The sequence below is a fragment of the Urocitellus parryii genome, chromosome 1 (genome assembly GCF_045843805.1).
Source record: "Urocitellus parryii isolate mUroPar1 chromosome 1, mUroPar1.hap1, whole genome shotgun sequence".
NCBI classification, from domain to species: Eukaryota; Metazoa; Chordata; class Mammalia; order Rodentia; family Sciuridae; genus Urocitellus; species Urocitellus parryii.
The window spans coordinates 191010166-191028970 of NC_135531.1; the positions used below are offsets into that span (position 1 = coordinate 191010166).

Below are 18805 nucleotides of genomic sequence, written 5' to 3' on the forward strand. Positions count from 1 at the left end.
CAATTACCATACTCTACAATATATCACACTGTATAATTATAATAATAATTAAAAATAAAAATGAGCAGTGGAGTTGAACAAATATTTTTCTAAAGAAGATATGCAAACAGCCATATAAATATGAATAGCACAAAAAAGAATGCCCAACATTGCTAATCACCGGGGAAATGTAAATTCAAACCACAAGGAGATGCCACTTCACATCTTTAGGGTGGTTGTCATATCAACAACAAAAGATTGAAAATAACAAATGTTGAGGAGGATGTGAGAAACTGGAACCCTTATGCACTGCTGATGGGAATATAAAATTGTATAGTTGCGGTGGAAGACAGCTTGGCGGTTTCTCAAAAAGCACAACATAAAATTACCACATGATTCAGGATATCCACTCCTAGGTATACATGTTAGGTCAGATTTTTGTCGCTGTGACCAAAATATCTGACAAAAATAACTCAGAGGAGAAGTTTGTTTGGATCATGGTTTCAGAGGTTTCAATCCATGGTTAGCTGACTTCATTGCTCTGGGCCTAAGGGGAAGGGCATGGTGGAAGGGCATGGCAGGGGGAGGGAGGGGAGCTGGGAGAGAGAGAGAGAGAGAGAGAGAGAGAGAGAGAGAGAGAGAGAGAGAGAGACACACACACACACAGGGAGGGAGGGCAGGGGAGTCAGGGGAGGGGGAGTCAGGGGAGAGACAGGACACATGCGCACACACAGGAGGAACCAGGGACACCTTCAGCCACACCCCACCTGCCTATGGTTACTAAGCAGTTCTTTCAAATTATTAATCCATCAAATAGATTAAGCCATTGATGAGACTAAAGCTTTCATAATCTAATAACGTCAGTTCTAACCATTCCTGCATTCTCTCACATGAGTCTTCTACAGTGACACCTCATATCCAAACCATAACATTATATATCTCCAAAAACTGACATCAGGGACTCAAACAGATATCTCTATAACAATAGCTGGAGCAGCTTTATTCACGATAGCCAAAAGGTGGAAACAACTCTAGTGTCCATTAATAGTCGAAAGGATAAGGAAGATGTAGTATATACATAGAATGGAATATTGTTTTTAATATTTTAATTTTACTTATTTATTTTTATGTGGTGCTGAGGATCGAACCCAGGGCCTTGCATGTGCTAGGGGAGCACTCTACTGCTGAGCCATAACCCCAGCCCCACAATGGAATATTATACTGCTATAAAAATGAGTGACATTCCGGTACAAACTGCAACAGGAATGAACCTTGAAAATTTTATGCTAAGTAAAATAAGATACAAAAGGACATATACCGTCTGATTCTGTTTATATGAGGTTATCTAGAGTAGGCAAATTCTTAGCAAGAGAAAATACTAGAGATTATCAGGTGGTGTGGGGTGAAGGATATGGTTACCTACCTGTCCTCCCACCCTGCCCTAAATGATCCCACCACCAAAACTCCTCCCATGACCTGGCCCTGCCCCCTGCCTGCCAAAAGCAATTAACTCCTCCCAAGGCCTGGTTCTGCTAAGGTGCATCTAAAACCCAGACTCTCCTGGTGGCCCAAGGCTATTTTGCTCCTGAAGATGTGTCCCTCTGGTGCTGAATAAAACATTGCTGGTCCGTGAGGTTTGCCTCCATTTTTTCTTTTTCTTTTTGTATTCCCTTCCAGGTGCTTTCAACTATATAATGCCATTTCTGGATTTTCTATTCTGTTCCACTGATCTCTGTGTTTATCCTTCATTCCAGTCGTGTTTTCTGGGAGCATGTAGTAATGATTGACATTTGATAGAGTGATTTCTTCTATTTCATTTTTCTTTTTCAGAATTGTTTTAGCTATTCTTTTTTTTTTTTTTGTACCAGGAATTGAACCTAGGGGTACTTAATCAGCCTTGTTTTAGCTATTTTATATATATATATATATATATATATTTTTTTTTGCCTTTCTATATGAATTTTAGAATAATTTTGTGTATACTAACAAAATATCTTTCTGGAATTTTGACAGAAATTAAAACTGTGTATTAATTAGGAGACAGCTGACTAATGTTTACCCTGTTGAATTTCTCTAATTCATTAACATAGAGTATCTCCCCATATTTTAAAAATATTCCACTATTTTAATGCAATCCCAGATATTATATAATTTAATTTATAAATATTAAGAGATATGGTCCCCCCTTACTTTCCTCTCTGGGTATTTATTTTTAAAATTTATTTATCATTGGCATATTATAATCATATAGAAGAGTGGGATTCATTATGCCACATGTGTACATGCACATAATCTTTGGGGATATTTTAAAAGCAATGGCCTCTCTGGGGAAATAAAACTGATTTCTTCTAAAAGTCACTACTTTTCTCAATCTTTTACTTATCCATTCTCAAGTGGGGTCTCAGCAACTTACAAAATGATTGCTCATCTAAGCAAACCTTAAAAGCCAATTTCAACATGAAATTCCCTGTACTCTTACTCATCATCTTCTCTCCAGCCTCCTCCAGCAGAGGGTGTGGAATCCAGGAGGTGTTTCCTGAGAGTCTCACGACTTGCATAAGTGGTGCGGGGAAGAGGAGGCACACATGAAGTGGAGGTGGCAGTGGGTGAAGAACCCCAGGATGGAAGCCACCTGTCTGCCAAGACTCCTCAAGCTCCTTTCATACAAATGCACTTCTTTGGAGGTTCACACACAGCTAACTTACACGAAGACATTAAAAAGAATTACCATGTCTGGAACAAGACAGGGATGCCCTCTCTCACCACTTCTAATCAATATAGTTCTCGAAACACTGGCCAGAGCAATTAGACAGACAAAAGAAATTAAAGGCATAAAAATAGGAAAAGAAGAACTTAAATTATCATTATTTGCAGATGATATGATCCTATACCTAGAAGACCCAAAAGGGTCTACAAAGAAACTACTAGAATAAATGAATTCAGCAAAGTGGCAGAATATAAAATCAACACGCATAAATCAAAGGCATTCCTGTATATTAGGGACAAAACTTCTGAAATGGAAATGAGGAAAAACACTCCATTCACAATATCCTCCAAAAAAATAAAATACTTGGGAATCAACCTAACAAAAGAGGTGAAAGATTTATACAATGAAAACTACAAAACCCTAAAGAGAGAAGTAGAAGAAGATCTTAGAAGATGGAAAAATATACCCTGTTCATGGATAGGCAGAACTAACATTATCAAAATGGTGATATTACCAAAAGTTCTCTATAGGTTTAATGCAATGCCAATCAAAATCCCAACGGCATTTCTTGTAGAAATAGATAAAGCAATCATGAAATTCATATGGAAAAATAAAAGACCCAGAATAGCAAAAGCAATTCTAAGCAGGAAGTGTGAATCAGGCGGTATAGCGATACCAGATTTCAAACTATATTACAGAGCAATAGTGACAAAAACAGCATGGTACTGGCACCAAAACAGGCGGGTGGACCAATGGTATAGAATAGAGGACACAGAGACTAATCCACAAAGTTACAACTATCTTATATTTGATAAAGGGGCTAAAAGCATGCAATGGAGGAAGGATAGCATCTTCAACAAATGGTGTTGGGAAAATTGGAAATCCATATGCAACAAAATGAAACTAAATCCCTTTCTCTCGCCATGCACAAAAGTTAACTCAAAATGGATCAAGGAGCTTGATATCAAATCAGAGACACTGTGTCTGATAGAAGAAAAAGTTGGCTACGATCTACATATTGTGGGGTCGGGCTCCAAATTCCTTAATAGGACAACCATAGCCCAAGAGTTAATAACAAGAATAAACAAATGGGACTTACTTAAACTAAAAAGTTTTTTCTCAGCAAGAGAAACAATAAGAGAGGTAAACAGGGAGCCTACATCCTGGGAACAAACTTTTACTCCTCACACTTCAGATAGAGCCCTAATATCCAGAGTATACAAAGAACTCAAAAAATTAGACAATAAGATAACAAATAACCCAATCAACAAATGGGCCAAGGACCTGAACAGACACTTCTCCGAGGAGGATATACAATCAATCAACAAGTACATGAAAAAATGCTCACCATCTCTAGCAGTCAGAGAAATGCAAATCAAAACCACCCTAAGATACCATCTCACTCCAGTAAGATTGGCAGCCATTATGAAGTCAAACAACAACAAGTGCTGGCGAGGATGTGGAGAAAAGGGTACACTTGTGCATTGCTGGTGGGACTGCAAATTGGTGGGGCCAATTTGGAAAGCAGTTTGGAGATTCCTGGGAAAGCTGGGAATGGAACCACCATTTGACCCTGCTATTGCCCTTCTTGGACTATTCCCTGAAGACCTTAAAAGAGCATGCTACAGGGATACTGCCACATCGATGTTCATAGCAGCACAATTCACAATAGCTAGACTGTGGAACCAACCCAGATGCCCTTCAATAGATGAATGGATAAAAAAATGTGGCATTTATACATTATGGAATATTATGCAGCACTAAAAAATGACAAAATCATGGAATTTGCAGGGAAATGGATGGCACTAGAGCAGATTATGCTTGGTGAAGCTAGCCAATCCCTAAAAAACAAATACCAAATGTCTTCTTTGATATAATGAGAGCAACTATGAGCAGAGTAGGGAGGAAGAGCAGGAAAAAAAAAAGATTAGCTTTAAACAGAGACATGAGATGGGAGGGAAAGGGAGAGAAAAGGGAAATTGCATGGGAATGAAGGGAGACCCTCATTGCTATACAAAATTACATATAAGAGGTTGTGAGGGGAATGGGAAAATAAACAAGGAGAGAAATGAATTACAGTAGATGGGGTAGAGAGAGAAGATGGGAGGGGAGGGGAGGGGGGATAGTAGGGGATAGGAAAGGTAGCAGAATACAACAGTTACTAATAGGGCATTATGTAAAAATGTGGATGTGTAACCGATGTGATTCTGCAATCTGCATTTGGGGTAAAAATTGGGAGTTCATAACCCACTTCAATCTAATGTATGAAATATGATATGTCAAGAGCTTTGTAATGTTGTGAACAACCAATAAAAAAAAATTTGAAAAAAAAAATAAAGCCAAGACAACTGGCTATCAGGAGAAAAAAAAAAGAAAAAAATTAAGAAGTTATAATACTTCCGTATAATAGACTAATAGACATCCTTTTAAAATCAGGCAACTCTAGCTGGACTGGTGTTGTAGCTCAGTGGTAGATTTCGAGGTCCTGGGTTTTGTCCCTAGCACTACAAATAAATGAATAAATTGTGCAATTTTATAATAATAATACGGAATTATCTTTGAGATAGATAAGTAAAAAAAGAAAAATTTCAAAATAAAAATAAAAATAAAAAGAATTACCATGGGCTCCACAGTATTTGCAGGTGAATAAATGAGTGAACACCACGTGGTCTGGTCAATGCAAAAGTCAGTCTTGATATTGGATTTTTAATTCTTTTGTAGGAAGACAAGTTGGCTGTCTCTGATTTATTCTGGAATTCTAACAATGTTCAGACAGTAGCACAGACATGAATTCTGGATTCTAGTAAAAAAAAAATCAGTGGGGATGCCTTTACTTCTGAATAACAGCAGCTAAACAATTCTATTAACATTTATAAGAGAAGGTGGGCAGTTCTGTCCATGAAGTTATACAATCCCTTGGAAATCTCCTCAGTTCCTCATTCTTTCCTGTGCTCACCTATAGCTGGAAGTCAATGGCTCTCAAAGTGTGGTCCCTAGATCAGTAGCATTTGGTAACAGATTAGAGATGCAAATTCTCTGGATCTCCACCAAGAATTGCCAAATGGGAGACTTTGGAGTGAGTCATGATAGTGCAGGTGAGGGCAGTTTTGAGCTGTAGAATTAGGGTCCATTTTCAGGATGGGCCATTGCATGGACTTCTCACTACATGTTTTTGATGGGAATAGAGGGTGAAATGACATGCATATTCTACAGATGAGGAAGCTGGGCCCCAGAGAGGTGAAGCTCCTTTCCTCAAATTACATGGCTCACAAGGAACCAAATGTCGAGGGCCAGCCAAAACTCTGGACTGTTATGGATAGATGGTTTACACAATTTGTCTTCTGAAAGCAGGAGTGCTGATGGTGAATCCAACAGTCACATCTGACAAAAGCTTGTGCTTACTGCTAGAGGAGCAGGCAGCCCAGGCAGTGGCCAATCATCCATTCATACCTCCAGCTGGAACCCAACACAGCATCAACCTCCTGCTCTGAACCCTAAGCCTGGTCCTAAAGCGAGCAGTGAGTACCCAGAAAGGAGGGAGAGGGTGTCCTGTGTTGTGGGGCCTACCCACACCGTCCTCAATGCCAGTCCATCCTTAGGACTAGCCTCTCCTCACTCGCTCTTGTTGGCCCTAGGGTCTTCGCTGATGAGTTCGAATGCCCCTTCTGCTCTATCTAAATCCTTTCCAGTGTTTGGTGTGTTTTTTTTTTTTTTTTTACTAATGGATTTTATTTTTAGGACAATTTTAGATTTACAGAACAATGCAGCAAGACAGCACAACGTCCATATACCCTGTACCCTGTTTCCCATATTATTAAGTTCTGACATCAGTATGGTACATTTGTCACAATGAATGAGTGGATACTTACAAATAATTATTAACTGATGTCCAATGTTCTTTTTTTTTTTTTGTTCCAGGATCCCATCCAAGATTCCATACTACATGTAGCTCAAGATTTTTTATTTTGGTTGCTCAAAAGTTTTGCCTATGTAAGCTTTTGAGAGCTTTGGTCATTTGTCAACTAAAACTCTATGGTCTCCATATCACCAAAGTGGAATCCCTCCATACCTCAAGGCTTGACTTGAGGCTTTGAGCTTTGCTCAGCCTTGCTTGTCTCCCAGTTGTCTCAGTGGTGGGAGGAAGATATTTTTCCTGAGAATTTACAATATTACTATTGCACCTACCTGATTCAAGCCTACCTGAGAAGGAGATGTTAGTAGGCCCAGAACATTGATAAGGACCCCAAGGCTCATATGATAAAGTCTCTCAGACAATCTGAAGCAAAAACAGGATGAAAACTGTCCTAGGCTGCCCAGTCCTTGTGGGCCAACTCCCTCGTCCAAATACTCACATGGTCTCAGCCTCCCTCCTGCTTTGATTCCTCTGACCTTCCCTCTCATGCTTATCCCTGTGCACCTGCTTGTTTGGTGATGTGGTGCCACATTATTAAAAGCATGAAGTCCCTGGGAAATCAAAGTGCAGGTCTTCGTGTATAAAAGAGGCTATAGTCCCAACTACTTCAAAAAGCAATTACCTAAGAAAGGTGAGTTATAGTTTGAATCTTTAATGTTCTCATAAAAATTTGTGTTAACAGTGCAGAAATGTTCAGAAGCGAAATGTTAGATTATGACAGCTGTAACCACATCAGAGGATTAATCCATTTGATGAATTAATAATTTGAACAGACTACAGAAGTGGTGGTAACTGTTGGCGAGTGGGGTGCAGCTGAAGAAAGTAGGTCACTGGGGGCATGGCCTTGGACTATAACTTGTCCCTGGCTCTGTCTTCTTGCGCTCACTTGCGCATGTTCTCTCTCTCTCTCTCTCTCTCTCTCTCTCTCTCTCTCTCTCTCTCTCTCTCCTTCCTGACTGCCATAAGTTGAGCAGTTACTATTGCACATACCTGATTCACCATACTCTTCTGCCATGATGTTCTGCCTCACTTTTGGCCCAGAGCAATGGAGTTGGCCAGTCATGGACTGAGACCTCTAAAACCATGAGCCCCAATAAATTGATTCTTCCTCTAAATTGTTCTTATCAGGTATTTTGGTCACAGCAATGAAAAGTTGACTAACACAATGTAATACATCATGCTTTAGAGTAAGTGAAGCATAATTTTTTAAAAATTATTTATTTTTTTAGTTGTAGTTGGACACACTACCTTTATTCCATTCATTTATTTTTATGTGGTGCTGAGGATGGAACCCACGGCCTCATGCGTGCTAGGCGAGCACTCTATCACTAAGCCACAATCCCCGCCCTGAAGCATGATTTTTGACATGTGGTAATTTTGTTAGTGAACAGGGTCTGCCAGAGATGTGAACAGCTGTGTGCCTAAGTTTATGCTGCTGCAAAATTCAGGTAATGACTATGATTTTTTTCACTGAGTAGAACCAGGCTGAAGCAGTATTCTAGATCACAGACTTGGAGTGCAAATCCAAGGAAGGGAATATCTTACCAAATTACACATTTGGTCAAATCAATACAACGCTCTATAATATAATTAAATTATGTCACATCTTGCTTTAATGAACATTTTCAGTATTTCACCTCAATGTTTTACAGTACAATAAATCATGCCATAACTACTTTTTTAAAAAATATTTTTTAGTTGTAGATGGTCATAATACTTTTATTATTTATTTATTTGTATGTGGTACTGAGGATCAAACCCAGTGCCTCACACATGTGAGGCAAACACTCTTCCACTGAGCCACAATCCTAGCCCAATGTCATAACTACTTTAATGATAATTTCATCACAAAATTACCTAAATACCAAATAAAACACCATGATTGTTCACGGTAGATTATACAGCTGAGCCAATACTTAAAACAAATTAGGTTTTGAGAAAGATGCTGTTAAATGCAATAGGATAATGTATTGTATCTATGTGTTCCTTTTCTTTTTCCTTTTTTTTCCCTTTGAAGTGCTGGGATAGAACCCAGGGCTTCACGCATATGAGGTAAATGCTCTATACTAAGCTCTATTTCTTAAAGTTGACTCTGCTTCATTCTAAGTTAGGAGCATGCATTAAAAACTTTGAATTTTCACAGTTTAGCTATTAGAATTGTGCTGCTATAAACATCGATGTGGCTGTGTCATGTAGTATGCTGTTTTTAAGTCCTTTGGGTATAGACCAAGGAGAGGGATAGCTGGGTCAAATGGTAGTTCCATTCAAAGATTTCCAAGTAATTTCCATACTGCTTTCCATATTGGCTGCACCAATTTGCAGTCCCACCAGCAATGTATGAGTGTGCCTTTTTCCCCACATCCTTGCCAACACTTATTGCCCTTCAGTAGATGAACGGATTAAAAAATGTGGCATATATACACAATGGAATATTACTCAGCAATAAAAGAGAATAAAATCATGGCATTTTCAGGTAAATGAATGCAGTTGGAGAAGATAATGCTAAGTGAAGTAAGCCAATCCCCCCAAAAAACAAATGGCAAATGTTTTCTCTGATATAAGGTGACTGACTCAAAGTGGAATAGGGAGAGGGAACATGGGAGGAATAGACGAACTCTAGATTGGGCAGAGGTGTGGGAGGGGAAGGGAGGGGGCAGGGGGTTAGTAATGATGGTTGAATGTGATGGATGTCATTATCCAAAGTACATGTATGAAGACATGAATTGGTGTGACTATACTTTATATACAGAGATATGAAAAATTGTGTTCTAATGTGTAATAAGAATTGTGATGCATTCTGCTGTCATGTATTTAAAAAATAAAAACAATTAAAAAACAATTTTGAATTTTCAGCTTGGAGGCTGACCTTGCCAATATCAGTTTCAAGATGAAGTTGCTTTCCAAATAGTGTTTAGTCTTCACATGCACAGCAGAGCAATCGATGTTAGCTGGTCTCTAAATTCAACACTAGTTCTTGCTGACCTCTTGTTTGGAAGATCTGCGCTTCCCTTCAGTTTGAATAAAAAGTCATACAGCCTTTCTACAGCCTATTATAAAAAAACCTGTCTAAAATATACTTACATATTTTAAATAACAAGTACAAATAAATATACAGGCTCTGCTTCCGTGGATTCAACCAACTGCAGATGAAAGACATTTTGGGGAAAAAAAATTACATCCTTGTCATGATTCCCTAAGCAAACAGTAAAATAACTATTTATATAGTGTTTACATTACATCAGGTATTATAAGTCCATCTAAAGGTGATTTGGAGTATACAGGAGGATGTGTGCAGGTTATATGCAAATACTACAGCATTTTATTTAAAGGATTTGAACATGAATGAGTTTTGGTATTACAGGGGTCCTGGAATCAATCCCATGTTGATACTGAGAGACAACTGTATTGCAAATTGGAGAGTGTTGGGGTAACTCTGCTTTATAGTACTCTATTTTTTTGTGGGTGGGTTACTGGGGATTGAATTCAGGAGTGCTCTATCACTGAGCTACCCCCTCCCCCAGCCTTTTTATATATTTTCCTTTTTATTTTTAATTTTGAGTCAGGGTCTTGCTAAGTTGCACAGGTTGGACTGAGTAGCTGGGATCTGCCACTGCACCCATAGAAACTCTAGAAGATGACTTCTGAAAACATTTTTATGATGGACAGATACTCTGGTGCTTCCTGCCTCTGAACTGAGTGTTTTTCCATTTCTGCATTTAATATTTGAAGATATCCTATTTTTCATTAGTCCCTGGTAACTGCTCAGGTGAATCCTTTCATAGTGATTATGGTCTCTTGAGTCAAAACATTTTTTTTCCTGCATCTTGAAGACATTGGTTTGTGTATCCATCTCTCATGCTGTACGTGGAAATGAAATATGGGTAGACATCATTTGTATCATCCTCCCTGCAGTCATTGCATGTGAGTTGTGGCTCTTGCTGCAGGAATATGTGAGTTCACAGTGAAAAGCATCCCATTTTTCAGGATTTGTGACTGCCTGTATGATCTACTACATTTTGTCTGGCAAAGCCAGGCTTGGAGCTACGTTTGGATATTTGGACATTTTTGCCTTGTAGTTGTTGTAATGACTTCCCATGGATGCTCTGAAGCCCTTAACTATCACGTGCCTGCAGTCTGCTATTAGGGCAGCCTAGGTGACCATGAAACAATACCCGCCCCTGCTACTCCAGGTGATTTTGCAGTCCAACTTCCAGCTAGATTCTTCTGCTGAGATGTCTGTTAGGCTAACTCATCTCAGGCCAAGCTCCTGACTTCCCTCCAAAGCTGCTCAGTTTATAGCATTGTGATCTCAAAAACTGTGAACTGTATTCTTTTACTTGCTTAGAACAAAAATTTTGGAATTATCCTTGATTCCTCTCTTTTGCAGTTCACATCCATTTCAACCTGCCTTTGCTTTATTATACAGAATCAAGCCATAGCTCATGTTTCTTTAAAATATTTTTTTTAATTGTAGGTGGACACAATAACCTTTATTTTATTTATTTATAAGTGGTGCTGAGGATTGAACCCAGAGCCTCACTCACACTAGGTGGATGCTCAACTGGATTTGTGACTGCCTGTATGATCTACATTTTGTCTGGCAAAAACAAACAAACAAACAAACAAACAAAAAAAAAAAAACAGGTGTGCTAATGACTGGACCAATTTGTTTTACTATCAAGAAAATCAAATCAAAATCTTTCAGGTTCAGATTTCACAAGTATTTAAACATTCACAACCCTAGACCCTATCTCATGCCTCTACCACCAACCACTGGTGCAGGTCATATGACTGTCCCCTCCTCCATAGAGTTGCACAGAGCCTTTGAGCTGATCTCCCTGTTTTGAGCCTTTGTCCTCCTCTGCATAAGAGCAAGAGCAGTCCTTAGTTAAATATAATCAGATCACATTGGAAGATCTCTGCCTCAGATCTGCAAAGGCCCCCATTCAATTGAGTGAGTCACAGTCCTTACCACAGCATCCCAAGCTTGTTTCCTGTATGGCCTCATTTCCCCTCTCTGCTCCTACTCATTCTACTTCAGCTCTGCTGGGCTCCTGACTAATGTGAGTTAACTAATTTTGATGGAAGCTGTAGGAACCATCATTGTGAATATTAATAGCATGCAGTACTGTCCAAAGTGGTTGATACTGAGGCACGTGCTAAAGGGCCTGACATGCAGAGAGCTCCAGTCCTGAGCTATTGCTGGAAATGTGGACTTTCCAGAAATGGCACTTTGTTTTTCTTCTGCTACCATCCCTTTCCTTATCAACACTGACACTGTCATTTTAATAAAATGCACATATCCTTTAAGACAGATGAAACAAATTTGCCCAAGGCTACTTTTCTCTCCTTGTCAAATATTTCCCATAAATTTCCAGGGCATGGGCTTGAACAATCGTGAGACTTAGAATATAATTTAGGGGTGAGTTAGAGGGTTTGAAATTTGCATGAGTGTTGAAAAAAACAAGTGTGTTGGGCTGGGATTGTGGCTCAGCAGTAGAGCGCTTGCCTCACATGTATAAGGCACTGGGTTCGAACCTCAGCACCACATAAAAATAAATGAACAAAATAAAGGTATTGTGTCCATCTACAACTAAAATTTTAAAAAATACAACAACAACAACAACAACAACAACAAAACAGGTGTGCTAATGACTGGACCAATTTGTTTTACTATCAAGAAAATAAAATCAAAATCTTTCAGGTTCAGATTTCATAAGTATTTAAATTTGTTCCTTTGTCTTTACAAAAAAGAAACCTCAGTTTGGAAAGCCTTTACTAGATATAGAGAAAAATGGCCACAGAATGGAGATACAAACCTGAGTCTTAGGCCTGTGTAAATTCCAACACACATACCTCTGCTTTACCAATTCTCCCCCACACCCTCTTGTTCCAAAATTAACATGAAAATACTATCTGTAAGGATGTGGTTTTTGCTTTCATTCACAGTATACCAAATGTACAAATAAACAGACCTCAATGATAAAAGTAACATTCGTCTTACCTATCCTTAACCACGCTACCTAGAGGTCAACCCATTCTTAATTTCTCCTGTCAGAGAATATAAAACAAAAAAATCACCCTCTATCACTTAATAAGTAAAATATTTATTTTATTAAGGGTTTCTGGTCATAGTGGGATGGCTACTGTAAAACAAATTCTGCACAGATAATTATACCCGCTAAATAAATAAATAAATAAATATATATATATATACACACACCTATATATATATACATTTATAAGCACATTTATAATGTATATTATATATACTAAATTTATTTTTTATATCAGATAGTTGAGTTTTTTTCATATATATATATATGATTACTAGGAGTCTCTTTTTGGTCCAAACATTGATATTAATATTACAAAATCAGAGACAAACTGAATGTATATTATTAAAGGACTAGGAAAATAAAATTAAGGGTCATTCACATAATGAAGTCCAGGCAGCCAATTCAAAATGGTAATTTAGACTTCTATTCATTAAAACAAAAAGTCACTAAAAACATACTATTGAATAAAAAGTAGGTTACAAACTAGTGTGTAGAGTGTGACTATTTGTAAGCCGTATCAGTACAATATCTGATTATACTGGAGAATGATTTAAGGTGGGCAGAAAGAGGAGGTAATCTAACACTTAAGAAAAATAACCACCACTGAGTGATTTCCCTGTTTTTACAGCCTTCTGTCTGAGTGCAGGTGCCAGGAGGTGACTAAAAGTCAAATAGGAACCTATTTGATCTCATTGACTGAACAATCGAAAACAGATTCCAGGGTGATTGTAGAAGTTAAATGAGGAGGACAATTCCAGAAAACAGAGCTGCAGGGGGAAGACTGCAGACAGAAAGTTCTCTGTAAAACTGCCCAAATCTCCGGCTGACTCATAAATCCCAAGTGTTCTTAGCGAAGGATAAAAACCTGAACATAGAATGTGAAATTTTGACTCAGAAACACTAACTTCCTGCTGAGAAAATAAACTCTTCAGAGAAACATAATTAGAGACGGTACAATCTATCCCTCAATGACTAAGATATAATCCAAAGTTATTAATCATATAAAAAAAGAGAAAAATGTGACTGGTACTCAAGAGTAGAATCAATATTTAGACAATACAAATGCAAGAAATAATAGGTAAACTATTATAACAATACTCCAAAATCCATAGATAAACATGCCTCTAATGCATGACGAGATGAAAATGGCAAGGAAATGGACACCATAACAAAGAATCAAATGGAAATTCTAGAACTGGAAAATGCATAATCTGAAATAAAACATTCATCTGGTCAGTTTAATGGCAGATGAGATATCTGAAGAAAGCCAGCAAATTTGACAGCACCTTATTAACAACAGAAACTCAAAACAGAGACTGTTGTGATGGGAATGTTCTATTTCTTGATCTGGGTATTGGTTGCATGGCATGTTTTACTTTGTGAAAGTCTACCAAGCCATGTACTTATTATTGGCACACTGTTATGTGTGTAAGCAAATTATACTTCAAGAAAAGTTTTAAAAGCATAAATATGTTGATCCATTTTTTTCTACCTTTAGAACATCATTGTAAGTAAACAAATACTAATAAAATATAAAACCATGTATTTGTAAGTATATCAGTCCAAACATTGATGATATATTAAAAAATTAGAGAAAAACTAAATGTACATTATTAAAGGATTAGGAAAATAAAATCAAGGGTCATTTATATAATGAAGTCCAGGCAGCCAATTCAAAATGATGATTTAGCTCTCTATTAAAACAGAAAGTCACTAAAAACATACTATTGAATAAAAATTAGGTTACAAACCAGTGTGCAGTGTGACTATTTGTTAAAAAAAAAAGACAAGACAAAGGATGAAAGAATACATGCATAGAAGGCTATGTATCAACTTGCTAACAATGTTAGTTTTGGTTGGTGGGATTTTAGTTCAATTTTAAATTTAATTTGAATTTGCTCCTTGGCTTAGGATGTTATATCTTGATAAACCAATTTATAATAATTTGAAAATATTATAAATTAAAATGTTCAGTTGGTAGAGTGCTTGCCTCACATGCACAAGGCCCTGGGTTCAATCCCCAGCACCACACACACAAAAAAATGTACTTAGTGCACCTAACCTTCCCAATATCCTAGTTTAGCAATATATTATACTATAGTATATTAGTAGTTTACCCTCAGGGATGACTGGAAACTACACTTACTGCCTCTGTCTAGAATCACCAAAGAGGACTGCACTACTATCTGTGGAAAAGATCAAAATCCAAAATTCAAAATATAGTTCCAACTGAATAAGTATTGCATGTGTACTATCTCTTTTCTTTTTGCTAGGGATTGAACCTAGGGCCTCATGCATGCTAGGTAAGCATTCTACCACTGAGCTGTACCTCCAACCCACAACTGCACTATCTTAAAGTTGAAAAAATTTAAGTTGCACCATCACAAGTCAGGGACTATTTGTGTTATGTCACAACCAGAAAAAGTAATAGCCATATTTATATTTTAAAATAAATATTTGTGAAGAATTAGTAAAAAAAATGAAAAAAATACCCTAGCTTTTAAAAAGTAGAAAGAACAGCTTTAAAAGTTTAATTAAAAGTAATAAATATCTGTTTTTCCCATCCCACGTACTTCCCTGTGCCCTTCTCCTTATTCTGAGGGGGAAAAAAGGCAAGTGCAGAGATATTTCAGTATGTAGTCAAAGACTAATAATAAAAGATTTGGTTACTTTTTTGAGGTGTTCCATTAAGTTGCTTGAGATGTTTCTATATTTTATGTAGACATTAATTGGTATAAACTTCCCTGTTATGGCTTTTGCTACATCCTATAGGGTTTTTTAAAATATTATTTTTAGCTGTAGATGTTCACAATACCTTTATTTTATTTTTATGTGGTGCTGAAGATCAGACCCAGTGCTTTACACCTTTAAAAACTGAAAATGAACAACAAATATACCACTTATGGTATGTTTGAAATAATCAATTGAAAACTTGGAACTAAATGGGTTAAGCAGATGGGAAACTGCAGGGCTAAGATCTAGAAGAAATACTAGGGAGGTATATTCAACATCCCAGCCATTTTCCCTTTCAGGCCTTTGCTGATTTCCAACACAGGGACTGAGAAGCAGAGCAGAACAGACCTCATTGGGCAGGGGGACAATAAGGATTAATAATGTTGCCTACCTTATAGTTTTGTGAGGGCTGAATGACAAGTTCCATGTAAAGGACTAAGAAACTCACATCCCATAGTAATTCGTCCATAAATGTTACCTATCATTCATGTTATTAGTCACCATGACAAACGCATTTAGTCTTTGTTGAATCCTTTCAATCAGAATTTATTCTGCAAGTTTATAGCATTCAGTACATTGCATATCTTGTAATTTAGTGTTAGATGTGTGTCATTGATTCCCTTTCTTGGCTGTGAGGTCCCCAAGTGTCTGGACAACCCTGCCTTGGTCCCTGAAACACTTGAAGACCAATTTCACGCCCCATGTTTGAACTCCTCACAAGCAACTCGGTTCTTCTCAGCAGGACCAACTGGCTTACTTTGGCCCCACTTTATCTCACGGAGTAGCCACTTTTTAGTGGTCCCACCTTTGTTAACATACAGATATCTCACCGATGGATCTCTGACTCAAGTAAATGACTCCTAAAAGTGACTTCATCATAGAATAAGGCTACAGCTCTACCCATGTGGGAAAAAGTGGGGGCTCAGTGTGGGTCCTCCATGGAGGACCATGAACACAGGAGAGGAAGGAGGAACTGTTCTGCTGTTAGTGTGGGATTCCAAATGAACACTGTCCATACCATTGATAGTTCTCAGTGCCTCACTCTGAGCTGCCCTTCTCCATGATTCCTACCTGGCCATAATGGAAACGACCAAAGTCCCAAAGCTCTTTTCAGGCTGGCGGCTACATGGCATAGTACCCCCCACAGGGCAACCACAAAACAATATAGAATCCTTTTGCTGACACTGGACTAAATGAAAAGGTGGAGACATTAAGCTAGAGGACCTCAACTAAAATGTGCATGTCCTCAGGTACACGAGACTTTTCTTCATTCTCCCACTAACACAGAGACCCCGTTCTGGGCTCTGTAAGGGTCTGATTGGGATTGAAATGCTGTACACCCTTGGGGGAAGGGCAGAGGTGGTATGTGCATATGGTCTAGGACACATACCAGGAAGGCAGGGACCAGAAGGAGGCCTGGAAGGACAATCAAGGCCAGACCTGAGGGCATGACAAGAAGGAGTGAATTTTGCCACTGAATGGGCTTGGTTATCCCACTTATTTCCCTGTTGCCCTCTACTTATTCTGAGGGAAAAAAAGGGCAAAGGGCATAGATGCTTCTGAATGTATTAAAAGACTAATAAAGATTTGGTTACTTCTTTGAGGTGTTCCATTAAGTTGCTTGAGATGTTTCCATATTTAATGTACACGTTAATTGCTATAAACTTCCCTCTTACGGCTTTTACTACATCCATAGGGTTTTTAAAAGAATATTCCTTTAGTTGTAGATGACACAATACCTTTATTTTACTTTTATGTGGTGCTGAGGATCGAACCCAGTGCTTTACACGTGTGAGGCAGGTACTCTATCACTATCCTATAGGTTTTGATATGTTGTGTTGCTATTATCATTTGTCTCAAGAAAAATTCAAATTTCTTCTTATTTCTTCATTGAACCTTTGGTTGTTCAGGAACCTGTTGTTCAATTTCCATGTGTTTATGGGTTTCTTCTTGTTATTGATCTCTAGTTTTACTGTATTGTGGTCAGAAAAGACATTCGGTATGATTTCAATTTTTAAAAATTCATTGGAACTTGCTTTGTGAACTACTGTATAAGCTACACAGGAGAATATGCAAAGTGTTGTTCAGAATAATGTGTATTCTGCAACTATTGGATGAAATGTTTTGTAGATGTCTCTTAGGTCTATGTGGTCCCTGGGTCAATGGGTACCAAGGCACAGTTAGAAGGAGTAATAGATTCTGGTGTTCTATTGCAAAGGATGACAATGATCGTTAATAATAATAATGTATATTTGAAACTAGCTAGAAGAGAGAATTTTCAACTTTTTTGTATATTTTTTTTCGTTGTAGTTGGACACAATACCTTTATTTTATTTATTTATTTTAATGTAGGCTGAGGATTGAACTCAGGGCCTCACATGTGCTACATGAGCACTCTACTGATGAGCCACAACCCCAGCCCCAGAATTTTGAATGTTTCACCATAAAGAAAAAATAAATGTTTGAGAAGATATATTAATTACTCTAATTTGATCATTACCAAACATATACATGTATTGAAATATTACATTATATCCAATAAAATGTATACAATTATCATATATTAATTAAAAGAAAACTGCTGGGTGTGGTGGTGGTGCACAACTGTAATCCCAGTGACTTGTGAGGCTGAGGCAGGAGGATCCCAAGTTTGAGGTCAGCCTCAGCAACTTAGTTAGTCGCTGACTCAAAATGAAAAATGAAACATAAAAAGGACTGGAGAAGTAGCTCAGTGGTAAAACATCCCTGGGTTCCATCCAAGAAAGAAAGGAAGGAAGGAAGGAAGGAAGGAAGGAAGGAAGGAAGGAAGGAAGGAGGAAAGAGAGAGAGCAGAAATACTTTGATTATAAAGGTGTGCCAGAACTTGAACTACACTGGGCCCTTGTTTCCCTGAGTGGTGAGTCCAGCCCTCCAAAGGATATTTGCCAACTCCGTGGGGTAAAGATCCCCTTCCCACTGGCCCTCCACCAAAGTTGCTCTTTTGGGGTTATTGAAGGCTTTGGGATTTTAAAAAATTCTATTTTGGTGAAAACTTTCTGTGAGGGACTCCAGAAATACTCCAAATTATTATCGCCCAGGTATCCTAGGTTATTTTTAATTAAGCCCATCAATTTCAAAAATGCCTGCTTCCCAGAAGACTGATCTGGAAGCCATCAGCTGACGGAGCTGTGCTGATTTGAACAGCTATGCTAGGCTGTCAGATAGTATTCTTCATCAATGTTAGTGCATTTTGGTATTGTTCCAGCAACTGCTGTCACATACCATCCAAAGCAAGACAAACTGCTAGAGCAAAATCACAAAAGGTTATCCCATCATGAGGGCCTCCAGGGCAGTCAGACCTCACAGGCTGGCGGGCCATCTTCTTTCTCATTGGCCCAGGACGTCTGGACAGAGTGGCTTCTAGAGTGTTTTCAT

The 18805-nt window shown here is 38.1% G+C and overlaps 1 protein-coding gene across 2 annotated transcripts in view; it reads right to left on the reverse strand.

Annotated features, from left to right (window-relative positions):
- The window catches only part of Arhgef4 (Rho guanine nucleotide exchange factor 4), a 79904-nt gene that overhangs the window by 25552 nt on the left and 35547 nt on the right, over nt 1-18805 (reverse strand). Inside the window, exons 5-6 of one of the 2 annotated variants that reach the window (XM_077798289.1) lie at nt 13263-13294; nt 13080-13081 (exon numbers count right to left, since the gene is read on the reverse strand). The exons of the other annotated variant lie outside the window; for it this stretch is intronic. Coding sequence (XP_077654415.1) covers nt 13080-13081; nt 13263-13294 — 34 coding nt within the window. The remainder of the gene's footprint in view (nt 1-13079; nt 13082-13262; nt 13295-18805) is intronic. 2 annotated transcript variants of the gene reach the window in all.